The 19544-nt window shown below is 52.5% G+C and overlaps 1 protein-coding gene across 7 annotated transcripts in view; it reads left to right on the forward strand.

Annotated features, from left to right (window-relative positions):
- ATG13 (autophagy related 13) overlaps positions 1-19223 on the forward strand; it is a 31418-nt gene extending 12195 nt beyond the window's left edge. For 4 of the 7 annotated variants that reach the window (XM_031943022.1, XM_031943024.1, XM_031943029.1 and 1 more), the window contains exons 2-18: positions 2967-3048; positions 3969-4049; positions 4433-4552; positions 5412-5458; positions 6489-6629; positions 9854-9894; positions 10196-10292; positions 10559-10657; positions 11275-11368; positions 13297-13395; positions 14078-14188; positions 14538-14674; positions 15465-15579; positions 15805-15882; positions 16043-16159; positions 16735-16863; positions 17429-19223. In XM_031943022.1, the coding sequence (XP_031798882.1) occupies positions 2980-3048; positions 3969-4049; positions 4433-4552; positions 5412-5458; positions 6489-6629; positions 9854-9894; positions 10196-10292; positions 10559-10657; positions 11275-11368; positions 13297-13395; positions 14078-14188; positions 14538-14674; positions 15465-15579; positions 15805-15882; positions 16043-16159; positions 16735-16863; positions 17429-17503 (1650 nt within the window). In that variant the 5' untranslated portion in view covers positions 2967-2979 and the 3' untranslated portion in view covers positions 17504-19223. The remainder of the gene's footprint in view (positions 1-2966; positions 3049-3968; positions 4050-4432; positions 4553-5411; positions 5459-6488; positions 6630-9853; positions 9895-10195; positions 10293-10558; positions 10658-11274; positions 11369-13296; positions 13396-14077; positions 14189-14537; positions 14675-15464; positions 15580-15804; positions 15883-16042; positions 16160-16734; positions 16864-17428) is intronic. The other 3 variants (XM_031943027.1, XM_031943026.1, XM_031943028.1) reach the window with 3 other exon arrangements.
- The last annotated feature ends 321 nt before the right edge of the window (positions 19224-19544 follow it).

The following is a 19544-nucleotide window of genomic DNA, read 5'->3' on the forward strand; positions in this document are numbered from 1 at the left end:
CATTCCTGTGCTGGGTGCCCAGCATCCTTGGTCCTCACCAAGTCATCCGCTGCTTGTAGTCTCTTCTCGGTGCCTGTTCCCTTTGGCTCAGTCATCTCCTGACTCAGTATCCTGGTCTCAGGTTTCATCTTCCAGAAACATTCTCCCATGCTTCTCTAAGCCAAAACAGTGGCTCCATAAGTGCTTTTCCCCTCAGTTAGCCCCACTTGTTTGCTCTCTTCCCTCCTCTTGTGTTGGAATCCTAGTGTCAACTCAACTTGAAACAAGGTGAAAACTCAAGGGAAATCTTAACCCCGGATGATTGGAAATCCATAGCAAAGATATGTTTAGAACCTGGACAAAATTTGTTGTGCCTTTCGGAGTTTCACGAATTATATAGGATTCAAACCCAAAGCAATAGGCAAACAGGAGCCATTGGACAAATTACTTTTGACCAACTAGCTGGTGAAGGTCGGTATGGAGAGAATTCAGAACAGATTTATTATCCCATAACAGTGTATGAGCAAATTTCTAAGGCTGCAATAAAAGCTTGGAATTCTCTCCCTGGACAGAAAGATGGAAATAAAGCCTTCACAAAAATAGAGCAAGGTCCCAATGAACCTTTTGCAGATTTTGTGGGACGTTTGCAAACAGCTGTAATAAGAACCATTGGAGATAAAGCTGCCATAGAAATAATGACCAGACATCTGGCTAAGGAAAATGCCAATGAGATTTGCAAAAGAATTATATGGGAACTAGACAAAGATGCTCCTTTAGATGAGATCATAAGACGCTGTGCCACAGTGGGCACAAATGCTTATTATGCACAAACTATGATGAACATGGAAAGACAGGGTCCCTCTTGGCAAAGGAATTCTAGAGAAACTCATCGATGTTTTCAGTGTGGAAAAGTTGGACATTTGAGAGCTCATTGTCATATGGAGGTAGAATGAGAAGACAGGGTGAGAGAATAAAACCCCAAACCCCATGTCCAAAATGTAACTGAGGCTTTCACTGGGCCTCGAAATGTAGATTGACCCAGAGAAGTGAGAGGCAGGGCCCAGCTCCTAAGTATCAATCAAAGGACAGGTGGGGCATGATGGTAGCTGAGTTTACACCCAGAGAGTCTTTAGAAATTCAGGACTCTGATGTCATCAACCAGCAGAAAAGCAATCAGAATTACTGTTGGGGACAATACAGGTTTTTTAACGCAATGGGGCAGTGTCCAGTGCAAACAGCCCCAATGTAATTGCCAGATGTTGAGAAATCCCAAAAATGATAAATAGAAGGGAATTGGATAGGTTAACTGCTTGGGGAAGAGGTTTGCTTGTATCTCCACAAGTGGAGAAGGAATCAGATGGATGCCAACGCGCCATATTCGTCTTGTCCATCAGAGAGAAACAGAAAAAGAGAAAAACCTCAAAACAAAGGAGAAGATTTAATAAACATCCAACACTGAAAGAGCATGGCTGACAATGAGACTGTTTTTGTCCTATCTGAAATTTTCCTTGTAGTTTTAATTAGCTACCAGGCTCACCTTTATTTCCCGTTATAGAACATAACTGGCAGCTTTCAAACAATTGCCACATTTGAATATTGCATTAAGTGATTTCTCTCTGTGGGAACATATGTGAGCATGAGCTTGTAAAACTCTTTGGCCGCCAAAGAGTGCCAGGCACTGGGCAGGTGTGAGTTGGTGGAGGTGCTATTTGTAGTAAAGACTGTCTAATAAATTTAGTGCCTGCCAGGGCATTGGGAGCCGGGGCGGGGGGGGGGGGGGGTTGCTTTCCAGACAGGCCTTAGGGATTCTGCACAGACTCAGGCCCCCAGTGAATGTAATTTTATGAGACATGTGGAAGTCACAGCTTCCTAATTTCTCTTTGTTGTAACTATAAAACTCATCAACATTTTTGGGAAAAATAACATGCCCGTGTCCCTTGAAAACCAGTGCTTACTCCCAATGTCACAGTGTGTGAGGTGAAAACTGCCTTCTTGCTTTATCATCTTTAAAAACAGAAACCCTGATACTCACACCTATAGTATAGATGACTATCAGTGTAAATGAGGAGAGTTTGAGTTTCTCTTGAACTATAAATGTGTTTCCCCCTCTGCATGCTACCACCTGGGGGGTGCAAATGTTTTTATTTTGCACAGAAGGAAGCTGAGAGAGAGAAAGTAATCTGCCTGGAGCCACCAGAGCCAGAATTTGAGCCCAGACCCCAATCCCCTCACTGCTCTGTGTGTGTGCGTTCCTCTGTAGGGGTAGGTGGACTTGTCTCCAAAGGCCGGCATTCTCAACATCCCGGATCCCCGGGCCGGAATCTCACCAGGTTCCACAGACTTGTACACCCACAAAATAAACAGCAGCCTGTTTGGAGTAGGGCGGTGTTCTCCTTCCTGGGAAGCTCTTGTTGTGATTACATCACTTTATCATGTGCGCGCTGTCCCAACCTTCCTATTTATCACTTCTAGATTTCAGCTTTCAAATTATAGAAATCTCATAGCCCTTTTTAACTCAGGTTCACTCGGCATAAGAGGCAGGCTGGGGTGTTTCTGTATTTCTAGCAAATTTTGACGTTCCACCTTTGTCAGGGAGAATAGAAGACCAGGTCTTCTTGTCGTCTGTGCACCAGATTGATGGGTGGTGCAAGGCTGTCCTTCTGCAAAGTAGATTTATGAGAGAGGGGGAAAGTGGGCTATGGGCCCGGCCCATGGTGGGTCCGACACGGTTAGGGTGGAGGTTTCTGCTGTTGAACTGCCCTTCTTTGGTGGGCTCTGCTGCAGGGAAGGTGTCTCGGAAGGGGGTAGCCCCTCACAAATAAAGGGTGGCTTTTCCCTTTTATTGTCATCAGCTAATCCAAGCCCTCCGTTCCTCACCTCCTGCTTTCCTGGGCAGACACTTGGTACATGGCACTTTCCATAGGGGACCTGATGGCACTAGTATTCAGACATGGATGTCATGCTGCTTTGGGTGTTATCTGTTTCAGATTTGTGTATGCCATGGACACTGATCTCAGTTCCCAGGACAGGAAGGACTTGGACAAGTTCATCAAGTTTTTTGCCCTGAAGGTAGGTGATGTGTTCTTTCTTCCTCTATCCCTAGACCCCTTAGAAATCACTTCCGGGCTTCTCCCCCTTAGGTACAGTCTTTTGAAATGCACGGTGCATGACAGCTTGCGGCTTGCCCATTTGAGGGGGTACTGGCGTAAGTTCTGTCTCTTGTGAACCAAACTGAGATGGTCTGGGGGAGTAGCTGGGAAGTCGCTTCCAATTTCCCACTGGTACTTGCTCAGTGGGGGCCGCGCAGCACAAGGCCGTTCGTCAGCAGAAATGTCAGGCTATAAAGGCCCATTTCTTGGCACAGCATGTTCCCATGGGGTGGGAGGGAACACGAGTGTTGAGTAATAACCATGAACATCTTTTAGACATACTCCCCCTGCCTTGCCCATTTTTTTCACTTCCTGGCCAATAGGGATTTTTAAACTAAATGTTGAAATCTGTGCAAAGCGTGTTTCCTGAACTCTCATGTGAAGTTCTCTCATTACTGCTGTGCTCGGCCAATCCAGACAATATGAAATCTGGTTCAGAAATAGTTTGGGAGCTTTTGCCATCTGGTTATACCTGTGTGACTGCAACGCTTTCTGGTTCAAGACTGCCTGAGTTCATGGCAGTACGCAATCACATCCATAATCGGGCTTGTATTCTTGGGAAAACCATAGCCACCATATGCAGCTTTCCATCTGCCATGTGAGAATGTTGCTTTCTTCAGACTGGCAAACTATGGGCATTTCCACTGGCTGGCATTAGACCCTTTTCTTATGCAGGTCAGCATTCTCTCCCTTCTGTCCTTGGGCCTTCTGTGCGCTAGTCATCCCTTTCTTAGTTTAGCCTGGCCTACTAACACCTGTCTTAGCAGGAGCCAGATTGTTACATAAAGACCTTTAAAAGCTTTAAGCAGGCACCTTTGGGGCTTTTATTTGTCTCTGCAGACAGTCCAAGTGATAGTCCAGGCACGTCTGGGAGAGAAGATTTGTACTCGTTCCTCATCTTCCCCAACGGGATCTGACTGGGTAAAGCCTTTTTATTATTATTATTATTTATAAGATTGTGTGGTCTCTTTCCACAAAAAGTAGTCTGAAAGTATTCTTCAGTACACTACAGATGCTCTGCAGTCTTAGGGAGCCGGGATCTGGGGCCACTGACTGAACAAAGCAAAGCCCGTTCCGCTCTGTGCTCTAGTCTTGGCTTTGGTTCTTGGCTTCTTGTAGCTGAAGACAAAGGAGGTTTGGACAAGGAGAAGAGAGGGAGGCTTTAGTGGGGCTTCCACTTAATGCAAAGAGAAAATGTCTGCTCCCTGACTGTAGCAGCAAAACTTATTTGACATGCCTACCATCTCCTTTGAGGAAGAGTCCCTGAGGCTTTAACAAGAAAAACGATCCCATTCTTTTTGCAGTTCAACTTGGCCATCAAGGACATCCCAGAGGTCACCCATGAAGCCAAGAAAGCACTGGCAGGGCAGCTGCCCGCCGTGGGGAGGTCGATGTGTGTGGAAATCTCACTCAAGACTTCAGAGGTGATGAGGCAACTGAGCTACACAACCTTGGGCAGCTCAGGGCCTAAGGAGACGAGGGTTGCTTCTCTTGTGTGCAGGGACTAGGTTCCCCTGGCTCCAGCCTTATCCATAGGGACGCATAGCTCACTAGAGCAGGGAGAAGGCCCCAGAGTTGCCCTCTGACCAGCAGAGTTACTCTGGGTCCTGATAGCTCTTACCTCACAGATCAAACGTGATCATGTCTCCAAAGTACTTTGCCACCTTTAAAGCCATATAAATGCCATCATCTTCCTTGGTATCCGTTAAACTGTCGTAGTTGTGTCTCCCCTGTAGGGTAGCCATGTTGGGTACACACTGTATTTTGGATCTCAAGACATAGCCTTTCCTCTTATCTTGGATCCTGGGTGAAAGTCTGGGAATCTGTTACCACTTGACTCATTGGGAAAGCTCCCTATTTTCAAAATGAGAGCATGAAAATTTTGTGCTTCATCTAAAACTAATGCTGCTCCTCACACTTACCTAAAACTAAAAGCCAGGCTCACTCCTAAACCTGAGCATCTTTCCTTGTTCCTCATTGAGCTCCTTTTTAAAAAAAAAAAAAGGTTTGCTAATGTTTATGTAACTCTCCCAATCGGTGGTAAATTGAATATTACATAGAGCAAATAAAACAAAGTATTCTTTCTTTGTTAGTGGGATTGAAAGGCTGTCAGTTCCATCTTTACCCCCTTCTTCATGCCCATTGGGTTCAAGTCTTAGTTCTAGGCAAATTGGGGGAAGGGGGGGGGGGGGCAGAGGCTGTATCTCTGTCTGTCTGTCTAGAGTTAGTAGCATATTTTTTCAGGTAACTGGGAAAGTGACGGATATTCTCCATTATTTACAGGGAGATTCCATGGAACTAGAAATTTGGTGTCTGGAAATGAATGAAAAGTAAGTGTGTTTTCCGATTCAGGAGTCTTGGGGGTTATGTGAGAAGAGAGAGCACTGTACTGGAGAGATTCCCAGGCTGTGGCTCATCACATGCCAGGCCTGCCAAGGGAAGGACCCCTCCAGGGAGACTTCCTTTTCACAAGAGAAGGACGGGGGTAGAGGGAGGGTTGTTTTGTTTTCCCAAAAGAACAGGTAACATTCTGATGAAATCCCTTGGGGCTCTTATTCCCTGAATACTTCTTTTGTCTGTCCTTTGTGTGACATATCCAGTAATTTTGCCATATGATCTTCCTGTTAAAATAGATACATGGGGTACTAGGATTTTCCCTTTTGTTTCTTTTCCTTTAAGAGTTGGCCAGCCAAGTTCCTGTCTAAAACTTTAAAGAAAAAATAATTAAATATGAGGTGTAAAGCAATTTCATCAATATGTCCGAGATGTACGTGGGCTTATTTTATAATGGAAAATTATCTTCACATTGAAGTTACAGATTAAGCTCCCACGAGCAGCCTGCTCTCTTGCAGCTTAGCTGCTGGTCCAGGCAGCTCCGATGTCCCCCTCCGTGAGATAGAAGCATCTCTGATCTGTACAGTTAAACTCAGGGATCTGTGCTAAGGATTGTCGGGGCGGGTGTTCGAGGAAGCCTCTTCTGCTTCCTGACTTCTCTTACCAGCCTCAGCCCGGTGCGCTGATCAGGAAGTTAAGAAAGACTTTCCCTATTTGTAGCATTTGATTCTCCAACTACCACTGGGTGTGAAACTGAAAAAGGGATAGCCTTCAAACAAAAGGTAGATTCAGAGAACTTAAAACAGCTGGGGGTGGGGAAATGGGGGATGCAGAGAGGAGGGGGTGGTGGGCAAGATGAACTTGGGAATGGGCTCCATTTTCCATTTCTTGGGAACATTCCCAAGTCCATCTCACACCTCCCTCTCACCCCTTCCCCCGACCTGTTTAATGTGTCTCCTTCCATACAAACTTTCTCCTGGTTGGAATGGGAACAAACTAACCCCCCTTCTCAATGCTCCTGCCCAGGTGCGACAAAGAAATTAAAGTTTCCTACACTGTGTACAATAGGCTGTCATTACTGCTGAAGTCTCTGCTTGCTATCACTAGAGTGACACCAGCTTATCGACTCTCCAGAAAACAGGGCCGTGAATATGTCATACTCTACAGGTAAAGGGGATCGAGTGCTCGGGATTCCTCCCCATGTGGGTTCTGGAGCGAGAACGTGGCCACCACATTGTCCTCGCCCACAAGCCGGACGTCTCCAAACCCAGCTTGTGTCTCATAGCCCACCTAGCATTCATAGGGAGTTCCTACTGCTTTTGCTCCTTCCTCCCCCGGGCCCACTTTGGTGCTGGAACCACAGCCCAGAGATATTCTGTTACATTCATGAACCACAGCTCGTTCAGCCATTCCCCAGTCAGTAGCCAAGTATCTACTAGAACAGCACCATTTCTGCCTCCATTTTTGTCCCAAAACCTTGGTACCAAAGGTTCCCAATTGGAGACAGCTTGAAAACAGCTGGTCTAGACCAGAATCTCTTGCATGGGTAGTAACACTCCAGGTGCAGCTGGGCCAGAGTAAAATGCAGTTGGGGAATATTTAGTGAAATAAACACATAAAAGAGTTAGGAGACCCACAGGGATCCATCATAAGTCCTTCATAATTATCTTAGATCATTGTATGCTGAGAATAGCTAAGTCTCTCATAGTTAATTATCATGCAGCATTGCGTTTACTGTGTACAACGTTGTCCTGGTTCTGCTCGTTTCACTTTGTATCCATTCGTGTAAATGCAGGTTTTTCTGAGAGCATCCTCTGTCATTTCTTGTGACACAATAGTGTTCAATCACATTCATCTACCACGATTTATTCAGCCATTCCCCAATTGCTAGGCACACTCTCGATTTTCAGTTCGTTCTTGTAGTGGCAGATAATTTGAAATTGAGTGGATCCCTATGAATTCTTTAAAAATAGTGTCAGAGGGCAGCTAGGTGGCGTATTGGATAGAGCATCAGCCCTGAAGTCAGAAGGACCAGAGTTCAAATGTGGCCTCAGACACTTAACACTTCCTAGTTATGTGACCCTTGGCAAGTCACTTAATCCCAATTGCCTCAGGAAAAACAATAAAAATAAAAGTAGTGTCTGGCTTTGCTATTTTCATCAGGACAATGATCCATGACTACTCTGAAGGACTTGTGATGAAAAATCTTATCCATATCCAGAGAAAGAATTGTGTCTGAATACAGATGGAAGTGTATTCTTTTTTTTTTTTTTTAACTTTATTTTTCTTGAGAGTTTTTTTTTTTGGGGGGGGGGGGGGTTGTTAGTTTTTGTTTTTGTTTTTTGGTGGGGAAATCTGTTTTCACAATGTGATTTTTATGGAAATGTTTTGCATCATTTCACATGTGCTTTCTTAATGTGGGATGGGGATAAGGCATAGAATCTGGAACTTAGTTTCTTTTTTTTTTTTTAATTTAATTTAATTTAATTTTTTATTTATTTAATAGCCTTTTATTTACAGGTTATATGCATGGGTAACTTTACAGCATTAACAATTGCCAAACCTCTTGTTCCAATTTTTCACCTCTTACCCCCCCACCCCCTCCCCCAGATGGCAGGATGACCAGTAGGTGTTAAATATATTAAAATATAAATTAGATACACAATAAGTATACATGACCAAAACGTTATTTTGCTGTACAAAAACAATCGGACTCTGAAATATTGTACAATAGCTTGTGAAGGAAATCAAAAATGCAGGTGGGCAAAAATATAGGGATTGGGAGTTCAATGTAATGGTTTTTAGTCATCACCCAGAGTTCTTTCTCTGGGCGTAGCTGGTTCAGTTCATTACTGCTCCATTGGAAATGATTTGGTTGATCTCGTTGCTGAGGATGGCCAGGTCCATCAGAACTGGTCATCATATAGTATTGTTGTTGAAGTATATAATGATCTCCCGGTCCTGCTCATTTCACACCATCAGTTCGTGTAAGTCTCTCCAGGCCTTTCTGAAGTCATCCTGTTGGTCATTTCTTACAGAACAATAATATTTATATACCATAACTTATTCAGCATTCTCCAATTGATGGGCATCCACTCAGTTTCCAGTGTCTAGCCACTACAAAAAGGGCTGCCACAAACATTCGTGCACATACAGGTCCCTTTCCCTTCTTTATGATCTCTTTGGGATATAAGCCCAGTAGTAACACTGCTGGATCAAAGGGTATGCACAGTTTGATAACTTTTTGAGCATAGTTCCAAACTACTCTCCAGAATGGTTGGATTCGTAGAACTTAGTTTCTAAAACAAATGTTAAAAATTGTTTTAAATATAATTGGAAGAAAATAAAAGTATTAAATAAAATTTTAAAATAGATTTAATTAAAGGAGAAAATAGGAAAAATTAAAAAGAATTTGCATCTGGGCAGTCTATATGAGTATCTGCCAGTTGCCAGCAGAAGCACACCATTTATTCTGATGAGCATCTCCAGGTTTTCTTCCAGTGTTAAATGATTGCTAAGTTGAATCCTTCCAAAATTCTCAGGCAGAACTATACTGAAATTTATCTTGATACTCTTAAGGTGGAAAGGATTTGCCGAGTTAGGGCAGAATAGGAACACAATTGCAGGGTTAGATGCTTAATGGATAGAAGAGAAGAGGTTCCTTTTAAAGTCTTGTAACTTCTTCATTAGAGTGAGGGAAATAGAACCACAACCTAGCATCTCTTTATAAGTATTTACCCTGTTACTAAATGTCCTTGAAAAGAAGTCACTTCTTTTAAAATGTCATGTGAGTCGAGACTTTGCTGTTGTCAGTGTCCTAAGACTAACAGAATCAAGGAGGTTCCTAGATTTGTAGATTTGTAGAAGTTCAGCCTCTTCTTCCAGATAAGAAATCTCATTGGATTGGAAAATAGTTTCCAAACAACGGCTTGCAAAGTGTGAGTGCCGTCTCTCGGCCGCCACACAGGCTCATATCTTGTGCGAGGAGATTCTTAAATAGCGGCTGTTTGTGACTATGGGCAGCACATGCCTGGTTTGAGAGTTTGTGCTAGAGAAGGGAGAGTAGTTGCCCTGGGTTCTGGGTCTGTCTTCAGGTGGCGAGTGTTTCTGGACTAAGACTTGGGTGAGTTAGTGTCCACACTGTCCCGAGGGCCAGGGATACAAAGAACAGGGACGTAGTCCTTACCTTCAGCGACTCCCACGTGCAGGACAGACCGGGGTGGGGGGGTCAGCCCAGAGGGAGGTGCCAGGCTTGGGGGGCCGGTCTCTCTCCCGATCGCTAACCACGATCCCCAGGATACCACCACGCCCATTGCGAACCTGTGGTTTTATCTGGTACAGTTCAGAAAGAAGCCCAGATTCATCCAGATCCCTTTGTCTCCTTTCCCCAGGATATACTTTGGAGAAGTCCAGTTGAACGGCTTGGGAGAAGGTACTGTTCTGTCTGCCCGGCCCCCGTAGCTTCTCAGTGTGCACCCACCCCTCATGTCTGTGCCGCAGAACACTGTTAAGACCTTCTCACCCACGTCCTCCATTCCTCCTTAAAGCCATTGCCCCTTCCAACATGGACGTTCCCTTGTCCTTGGCTGTTTGGTGCCTGTATGAAAGAGAGCAGGGGCTGCACTGTGTGTGTGTGTGTGTGTGTGTGCGCGCAAACCCTGGCACTTGAGGACCGACCAGAAGGAAATGTGGCTTGTCTCTAGTCAGAAAGATTAACCTTCCTTCTCTTGTAGGTTTCCAGACTGTCCGCGTTGGCACGGTGGGCACACCAGTGGGCACCATCACGCTGTCCTGTGCCTACCGAATTAACCTGGCCTTCATGTCTACCAGGTGAGCAGGCTCCAGGAGCCTGGAGAGCCAGTGCTCACCCTGGCTCTGTTGTTCCTCTGGGATGTGGGCCCATGGCAAGCCCCAGTTCTTCCAGGAGAGAGCGTGAGAGTAGAGGTGCCTGCATGGTGTAGCTCAGTGACCCTTAACCCCCGGTTTGGTGGCGGATTTGTCAAGTGCCCAGGCTTCCGAGGATAGAGCCCACTAGCATGCTGCTCGGGGGAGGGCCAGGAACACTAACCCCAGACAATCTGCTTGTTGCCTTGCAGGCAGTTTGAGAGGACCCCTCCTATCATGGGGATTGTCATTGATCATTTTGTGGACCGTCCCTACCCCAGCTCCTCGCCCATGCACCCCTGCAACTACAGGTGAGGACATGAGAAGGGCTCCGGGCCCGCCTGCAGCACCCACAGATGATCGGGGGCCCCTGGGAAAGTCCCACGGCTTCCCTTCTGTTGGCTGCTGGGCAGGACCCTCCCCAGGCAGAATCGCCCTCTGGGGCCTCTGGGGCCGGGGCTGGCTTTGGATCGTCTCAGTGGCCAGGGGCCCGGTGGTTCCTTGTCAGTGGCCTCCCCTGGCAGGGAGTGGCTCTGCCGGGCAGCAGCCAGGGCCCCCCAGTGACAGGGCTTCGTAGGGATCACGAGGTGTCACAACACCCGGGGTGGCGCAATAGAGGTCTCCTAGTGACAGCTCATACAGACGAGGACCCCCGCCCTGGCCCTTCGGTGGCCTGAGAAGGGCCAGGAGAAGGCAGTGGCTGCCGGGCCCCCTCTGCCCTCCTCCATGGGCAGCGACTGGCACAATTTCGTTTGTCTCTTAAGCTCTCTGAGGCACTGACCAGGAAGCATTTCTGGACACTTGTCCTTCCCTTTTCCCTGCTTGACGCCGATTCTTCTCCTGCCTCCCTCCCCTCCCACGAGCCCTGGCTTCGTTCCTCCTGAGGCCGTCCCCCACTGCTAGGAAACGCTTTCCTTTCTGCCCACAGGACGGCCGGGGAGGACCCTGGGCTTGCCTACCCCTCTGTGGAGGACTCTCAGGAAGTCTGCACCACCTCCTTCTCCACCTCCCCCCCATCCCAGGTAGGAGGACGGGAGAAGGGGAGACCAGGGTGGGGGCCAGGCCCAGGGCCTCGGCCCGCCCGTTTGGGACATTGCATGGCCACATTAACCAGGAGCCCCTTTTCCACCTGTGGTGTGGGTCGGGTGCCAAGGGACGAAGGCAGGCTCCAGAGTGTGCTGCCCCTCCCTGCTCTGGAGGGCTTGGGAAAGCCTCCTGCCGCTTTGTTCCCAGGGACCTTCACTGCTCTTCCAGCCTCTCCATGGCCCCAGCCCTACCGCCCCACCCCCACTGCACTGTCAGCAGTTTGGCAGCGAGGCGTCCAGGGCAGTCCCGCATATGGCCAGGGGTGGGGGTGGGGAATAGGTGCCCGTGGAGCCTCGTCAGCCTTTCTCTGGGTCTAAGAGCTTGGCAAGCCTGGTTTAGCCGGGCACTTTACGTAGTGCTTGGCAGGGGTGTGGCTCTGCTCAAAAAACCGGTTTGGGCTCAGTCTGTTCCCTACCAAGGCAGAGAGGGCATCTGCACCTCCCACGCCTGGGAGCAGGGGAGTCTCTGGGCTTGGCTCTGGTTGCAGCCTGGGTGATGATGGGCCCTTCGGGGAGGAGCAGCTCTGAGACCGGCAGGGCCGAGAGAGACCTGCCCCAAATGAGGCGCTGCCTCCTCAGCCAGTGTGAGAGCAAGGGTTGGACGATGGATGGAGGTGCTTTATTTTAAAGCTGAACCAGAAGACTCCTTATCCCTTGTCGCCTTGTTGGAAGGCTTCAGTCTATTGGTGTTTGTTTATTAAGCACCCACTGTGTGCCAGGCCCTTGCTAAGTGCTGAGGATACAAAACAAGCAGAAAAGCTGTCCCTGTGCTCAAGGGGTTTGCCCTCTAACGAGGGAGTCCTCATGCAACCAAAGCAGCCAAGTGCCGAAAAGCAGGGAATGAGTAACAGGAGAGGCCCGGAGTGTGGAGGGCTCGAGGGAGGCTCCCCTAGAAAGTGGGACTCCATCTGCAATTTAAAGGGAGCCAGGAGGGCCGGTCACCAGAGCAGGGGGGGAGGGCATGGGAGACGGCCAGCCCGCTGCTGGGGAGGAGGGCGAGAAGCCTGGCGAGGCTGGAGGAGGCTTCAAAGGCCCAATCAGACTCTTGGTGTTTCGTCTTGGAAGTGATAGGGAGCCACAGGAGCCTATTGAGGAGGGGAGGAGCAGGAGCATCCCTGATGGACTGGACTGGGGGACCTGGCTAAGGCAGAACCCACTCCTGGCTGTGGGGGTAGTGCCAGCCTAAGGGTCGGAGGAAGGGAGGGTTGGAAGGGAGACACTTGGACTGGGAGGGGCAGATGAGGACTCTCAGAGGAGGGGGGGAGGGGGCAGGAGGATGGTGTCCTGGAGTAGTGGGGGCCATGGGGGACGAGTTAGGGAAAGAGCACGTGCTGGACACGGGGCTGAGATGTCCGAAAGTAAGCTGGGGAGAGGTGGTGACATCATCATGTGAGGTGGGAGAGATGAGAGAGGGTGGTCTGCTGTGGGGAGAAGGGGGTGCAATAATTCCAGAAGCCGCAGAAAGGGCAAGAAGGGGGGCAAGGGAGGGGGAGGGCGGCCTTCCTCAAGGCTTTGAGTTGTGCAGTGTCTCAGGTCCATCCAAGACCCATCCAGGTGCCCGGCCTTGGAAGGTGGGGCTTGGGCCCCTGGACCCCTCCTGATGCAGGGAAGGAGAACCTCTCGCTCACGCCCCCGGGCTGGTGTCCCAGAACAGTGAGGCCGGCCACGGCGCCTCCTCCCCAGAGGGCCTCAGCTTCCTCCCAGGAGCACTAGGCAAGGGCCCGGGCTTGGGTCTGCGCTCGGAACCACCTCTCAGAAATGGGTCCGCTTCGGGGACGGCCCTTCTCGTCCCTTCTCTGTCCCTGGGTTCTCAAGGCCTTCTCTGTTTTCTCTTCCTCTCTCGTTGCTTCTGTTTCTGTGTCTAGTGTGTGTTCACTGTCAGTAAGGCCCATTTTCAGACCCATACTCCGGTGGTGACGGATACCCTGAGGGTCCCCATGGCAGGACTGGCCTTTTCCCACCAAGTGAGTCCATGACGGGAAGAGAGGGGATGCTCACAGAACCTGCTCTTCTCTGCCATTTAGTACTCTTCAGAGGTCCCTTGGGAGTCATGGGACTGTTGTTCTGGAATGGGTGGTTTGGTTTTAAAGGGATGGAATCCAGACCCCGTCGGCCCAAAATAGGACCTTGCACTTGGCCCTCCTCCTCCCATTGACAAACACAGAGCCTTATTTATAGCTCCTAATCTTTGCTTTCTAAAGTATAAACAAAAGCCCTTCCGGGCTGGGCCATGGAGAGGTAGATGTGAAAAGACGGGCTCTGTAAGTGAGCCCCCCGAGCATTTGGGGGCCTCTGGCTGATGTCAGTGGCCTAAGACAGCCCTTTGGCCTGATCTTCTGGCTGGGACCCCTGCAGCGTCTCCCCACAAATCCAGGCTCCCTTCAAATAGAGATCAGCCTCCCACCCAAGCGAGTTTCTGTACCTTTTTCTCCACAAAGAAATGGCCCGACCTGTTTAGACTTCAGGCCCCTCTGCCCAGCCCCCAGAGGGTGGGCTGGGGCTCGGGACATCTCTGCTTTCTTTGTGGGTCCTCAGCACTGCTCACACTGTGGGACTTGCCCTGTTCTGTCTTCCTCCTCGCTTCCCTCTCTCCTTTCTCTCCCTTCTCCCCTCCCACCCCCTTTGCTGTCTCTCTCTCTCGCTTAGCTCGCCAGCTCTCGCCTTTCCTATCAGCCCGCCGCTCTGGGAGTTGGATCAGCCGAGCTGGCCCATCCAGTGGTCTTTGCTGCTGGCTCGAGCGCTGCCCACCCTCACCAGGTACCCCTGAAGCCAGGAAGGAAGGATGGCCCTTCTTACCCTGTGGCCGTGGGGGGAGTCCCTTCGCCACCCAGGGACACCATGAGTATTTGGAAGGACTAAGAACTGAGCTCCCTAAGGGAGACCTAAATGATGTGGGGCCAGAAGTCCTGGGGCTGGGGTCAAGCCTCTCACAGAAACCCGAGGGAGGGGAGGAAGGCGTCTCCCTATGGGAACCGCTCTCCCTTCATCCCCCTGTTTTTTTCTCCAGCTGAGTTCTGAGGGCAGGACCGGAGGCTTCTTTTGGGGGGCTTCCCTCCGCCTGCCGTGCCGTGATCACTAACCAGACTTTGTTTGTTCCTCCCTGGAGTTAATGGTCCCGGGGAAGGAAGGTGGGGTGCCTCCCGCTCCCAGCCAACCTGCCCACGGCACCCAGGCTGACCAGGACAAGATGGCCACCTGTACCCCGTCGGATGGCGCCCACTACATCGTCACTCCTTCTAGCAGGTGAGCCCGTGTCCCCTGGGCCTCCTTGGGGAGGCTTCCAGCCCCCCACCCTTGAGCTCTTCCCACTTGGGCCCACGTTCCAAGCAGGAATGGCTCCTGAATGGGTCCCCGGAGCCCCCAGTGGGAGGCCTGGGAGAGGCAGCCGTTCCCTGGCCCTGGGTTCAGCTGTGGAGAAAGGAACCTTTGTTTCTTGTTTTCTTCAAATTAATGAATAGTTATTGAATAGTTAATGAATAGAACTATTTAAGAAAAAAATCTCTTTTAAGAGATCAAGAATGGATTTGTAAGAAGGAAACACTCCCCTCTCCTCACACCCTTTCAGTGAAGAAAACTTCTCCCAGTACTTTCCTTGGGCCCTGTGTTCTTCCGCTGGCTCTGTCCTCAGTTCTTGAAGGACTCGTTTACCTGAGCCCTACAACAGGTGGGGAGCGTGGGAAGTCTAACCGGCTCCCGAGGTGGAGGGACTGCTGACGGTTCTCCATAACCTGATCTGGGCCTCAGACCCAGGCTCCAGGTTTGCCATGAGCACAGCTGTGTGTGGCGGTAGCTGGGCCATAGGTGGTCTCAGGAAAAACCTGGCACACGCTAACTAGCCGTAGATAATACAAAGGAGAGGAGAAAACCGCCTAAAAATTGGCTTGACCATACAAGAGACAGTTGGTGCTGCCCAAGCCTTCCCGGTGCATTTACCATGGCCACAAGGCAGCTTAATTCGGGGGGGGGGGCCAGTGGGGGGGCGGGGAGCCGCTGCGGAGCCCGAGACGCAGCCAACTCTTGTCTCCTCCCCCAGCGAAGACACTGAGACCGTGTCCAACAGCAGCGAAGGCCGGGGCTCCCCCCACGATGTCTTGGAGGCCCTCCTGGTGCGCAAAGTGGGAGCGCTGGTCAACAACTCGGTGGATCAGGTGATTCTTCCAGCCCCCACCCCACCCCCACTCCCCAGGGAAGCTTCCAGCTGTGGAAGAGCGCTCACTGGCAGCGCGGGGAAGGGGCAGCCAGAGTGCGGGGCCTCAGCCCTGGTGCCTTTTCCAGCCCCGAGCTTGGTCCCAGGCCCTGAGTAACAACTGACCCCCTGGCTCCTGCCTCTCTGGGGGCATGGACACTAACCCTTTTCTCTGGTGCCTTTGCAGGTAACAATGACCAACCTGGACATCCCCTTTGCCATGTTTGCTCCCAAGAACTTTGAGCCAGAGGATAATGATCCCATGGTGAGTCTGCCCCTAAAAAGCTCGGGGGGATGGAGGAGGGCTCTCCCTGTCCTGTGGCCCTCACTGCCTGCCCGGGGAGCGGCTCCTGGCACGCCAGGCTGAGGTCCCAGCCAAGACCGAGGCGGTCACTGAAACACAAGCTCTGCGCTTCCACGAGCAGGTCCATCCTCCGGACTCCCCGGACACCGAGTCTCCTCTCCAGGGCAGCTTACACTCTGATGGGTCCAGCGGCGGCAGCAGCGGAAACACGCACGACGACTTTGTCATGGTCGACTTTGTGAGTTGCGGGCCCCCCCCCCCCTTGTGCCCTCTGCCCCCCACCTGTGATGGCCCCAGTCGACAGGGCTTGAAAAGCCTCGGTTCCCTTGGGCAGGGGGAGGGACGCCAAGTCCTGGGTAGATGGGATGGGGGCAATTGGAAGCAGAAGCGTTCTCCCCTCCAGCCATGGGGCAGGTTGGGAAGCTGCTCTTTGGGAGGGGGGCCAGAGGCTGTCCCAGCTAGTGATTGACCGCTCAGTCTGGAACCCCCCCCCCGGGGGCACTGAGAATTCACAGGAATATCCAGGATTGCTGCTGGTGGCAAGTACGGGACTGACCCAGGGTGCCGCAGACGCCCATTTCTGAGGGGCCAGGGAGACCCCCAACACCTGAGATTAGCAAAGGTGGATCCCTGGCCTGGTCTCTGGGCTTTTCTCCCTAAGGAAATCCGAGCACTCAACCATGGGCTCTGTTCAGTCACGCTCAAGCTGATGGCGTCAGGGTTAAAAGGAGCAAGCTCTTGAAAGCCGGGGCTTTCCCCTCGAGGGGAGAGCTGACCCCGCTGACCCCGTGCCTCCGGCTTGTGTTTTCCCAGAAGCCCGCCTTCTCAAAGGATGACATTCTGCCCATGGACTTGGGGACCTTCTACCGGGAGTTTCAGAACCCCCCTCAGCTGAGCAGCCTCTCCATCGACATCGGAGCCCAGTCCATGGCCGAGGACCTGGTAGGGACGTCTTAACCCATCCTGGTTCCCCTAGAGCCTGTCCCGGAGGGCCTGCACCCCCGGATGTGGGAGAAGAGCAGGGAGCCCAGGTCATGCTGGGCGCATCCGCCCCTTCCCCCCAAGGCCTGCAGGCTTGCGTGGGCGTCTGTCCCCCCTTCTCTAAGACACCGCGCTCTACATTTAGCGGTTTAAATTTGGAGACGGCCGGCTTTCCAGGAAGCCCGGTTACGCAGATTCCCACACAGAAGTATATTTGTCAGAGCCGCCCCTCCCCACCCTGGGAGAGATGGCTTCCTGAGGTAATGGAGGATTCTGGGACTGCAAGTGAGGTTTCCCAACAGGAAGCTGAATGGCTGTACCCCCCTCCAGGCCCTGCCAGACCCTTCCCCACTGGTCCTTAGGCAGCTGGAGGGCTTCATGCCCCCAGGGGACTGCATGGAGTCGGGGGTTAGGGTGACAGTCCTGCAGCCTGCCCCCTTCCTTGGAGCAACCCTGGGCCCCCGACCCAGGACTCCGTGGCAGCTGCAGGCCGTGAGCGCTCCTGATCTCACCTCTTCCTTTTCAGGACTCGCTCCCAGAAAAACTGGCCGTGCATGAGAAGAATGTCAAAGAGTTCGATGCCTTTGTAGAGACCCTCTAGAGAAGCCAGCACCCTCCCCAGCCCTCAGCAGCATCAGCAGCCCCCTTCCTGGACACCCCGAGGCCAGACACCATCCCCCCCTTCTCTCATCTTATTTATTCAGCTTCAATCCAGGTCAGGAGGTGGAAGGCAAGAGGGAAGCGGCTCCCCCTTCTTAGCCTCCGACTCCTCCTGGTTAAACCCAGGGCGTTGAAGAGGGCCCCACCCTGCCCCGTTGGAGTTCTGGGTTGTAACCTGCCCGAAGGGCCAGGAGAAAGGCCCGCCGGCGGAAGAGGGGGCTCGCCGCCCCCCCTCCCCCCTGAGCAGAGCCAGCCACCATAGCCATGCTCTTCACCGCACAGCGCCCTCCAGCCTTGCCTGTCCGACCACGGATCCAGCCTCCTCGAGATCAGGCCCACACCAGGGATGACGGCCCTACCACCGGGACCCGGGAATAAGGAAGCCCGGCAGGAACGCCCATGGGCCACGGGCTGGGAAGGAGGAGGGCGCCTTCTCTGCCCAGGGCCTGGCCGCCCTTCAGGTGAGCTGGGCCAGGCTGCGCCGGACTGCTCCGAGGGCCACAGCCCCCGCGGGCCTCGCTCCTGCCCCCCGAGGCCCACGGCACCCGGGCGCCCTCCTCAGCCAGGGCCGTGTCGCTGCGAGTCAGAAGCCAGGACTTCCTCCGCCCCTCCCCCTCCCGCTGCTGCTCTGTGCTTAGAAGTAAGCATCAAACAGTAAATATTTATTGCTTTAAAAGAGCTGGGATTGTTTTTAAAGGGCATTGGATGTGGGCCCTTTGACCCCGGCCGTGGGCCTGGGAAGGCCGGGTCGTCCTCTGCCCCACAGGATGCTCTGACACGCCGGAAGTGGCCTCAGGGCAGCACTTGCTACTGCCCAGAATTGCCGCCTTCCACCCGCTGGACACCGGCTTCTCGCACGCCTGGGGCTCTCTTGCCCCTTCTGGGAGGGGCAGAAGTTTTGAGCTTGAGGCCGAGTCACACCGGCGGGAGATGCCCAAGGCCCCTTTGGGTGTTCACCGCCTCTCACTGCCGGGCCTTGGCCCCCATGGAGGGACTGGTGTCCGTGACTTCAGGCCTTGGTTGGCAGCTGCAGCGTGGAACGCCCTGCCCCGGGCTGGCAGGGGATTGGTGTGTGGGGTCTGGGGCCTGTACTAGGAGGGGCACAGCGGGCATGGGAACCCCAGAGCCAGGCTTTCCCCACCTTGAGGCTCCTTGGCCCTAGGTCGTCCTGATGGGGGAACAGAGGTGAGCCAACCCAGGCTGTGGGACCCCAGCTTTGGGTTGTGTGGGACGGCCCCACAAGGCCTGGAGCGGGGAGGGCACTTTGGAAGCACTTGACCCATTTCCGGCTGCTCCCAGCTCCTCGGGGTCAGCTTCCCCTTGGCCCCTGCATGGAAATGTGCTGTTGCAGCCAGGAGCTCTGGAGGATGCTGCTGCCCTCTGCAGGCAGTGAGAAGCTCGGGGCCCTCGGGGGCGGCTCCCCAGAACTGCAGGAGAGCTCTGGCTGCCAGCCCAGCCACGGCGGGCGGCGTGTTCGTCATCTGCCAGCCCCGCTTGGTGCCAGGGGATGTGGGCCTCGGGCTGGCTCCATCTCCCGGAGGTCGGACACAGCTCAGCCTGGAGAGGAGAATCCTCCCTCGCCCCTTACCGGTGTGACCACATAGAGCTGTACTTTCAATCATATTCTCGAGAAATTTCCAATAAAACTTTTCTGTACATGATAGCCCTTGTCTTCATTCTCCCTGTGCCTACCTGGGATCTTCATTCTCCCCCACCACACGCCCGGGGCTGACTCGGGGCCCTCAAAGGGAGGAAGCTCGTCAGGGCCCGAAGCCAGGCTCTGTCCCCAAGGTGGGCATCAAACCCCAGGGGGAGGGCTGAGTGACTTCTGCCCCAGGTGCAGGTGCCCAGCCTGGCCTTCCCAGGCCAGAGGCCCATGTGGGCTGCCCGGAGCAGCTCCTGTCGCTTGTGTCCGTCAAGGCACATGGCGAGGACGGACTTGTGACCAGCAGGGAAGCCGAGTCCCTTAAGTGCCTGGTTCC

This window comes from Sarcophilus harrisii, chromosome 6 (assembly GCF_902635505.1).
Source record: "Sarcophilus harrisii chromosome 6, mSarHar1.11, whole genome shotgun sequence".
NCBI lineage: Eukaryota > Metazoa > Chordata > Mammalia > Dasyuromorphia > Dasyuridae > Sarcophilus > Sarcophilus harrisii.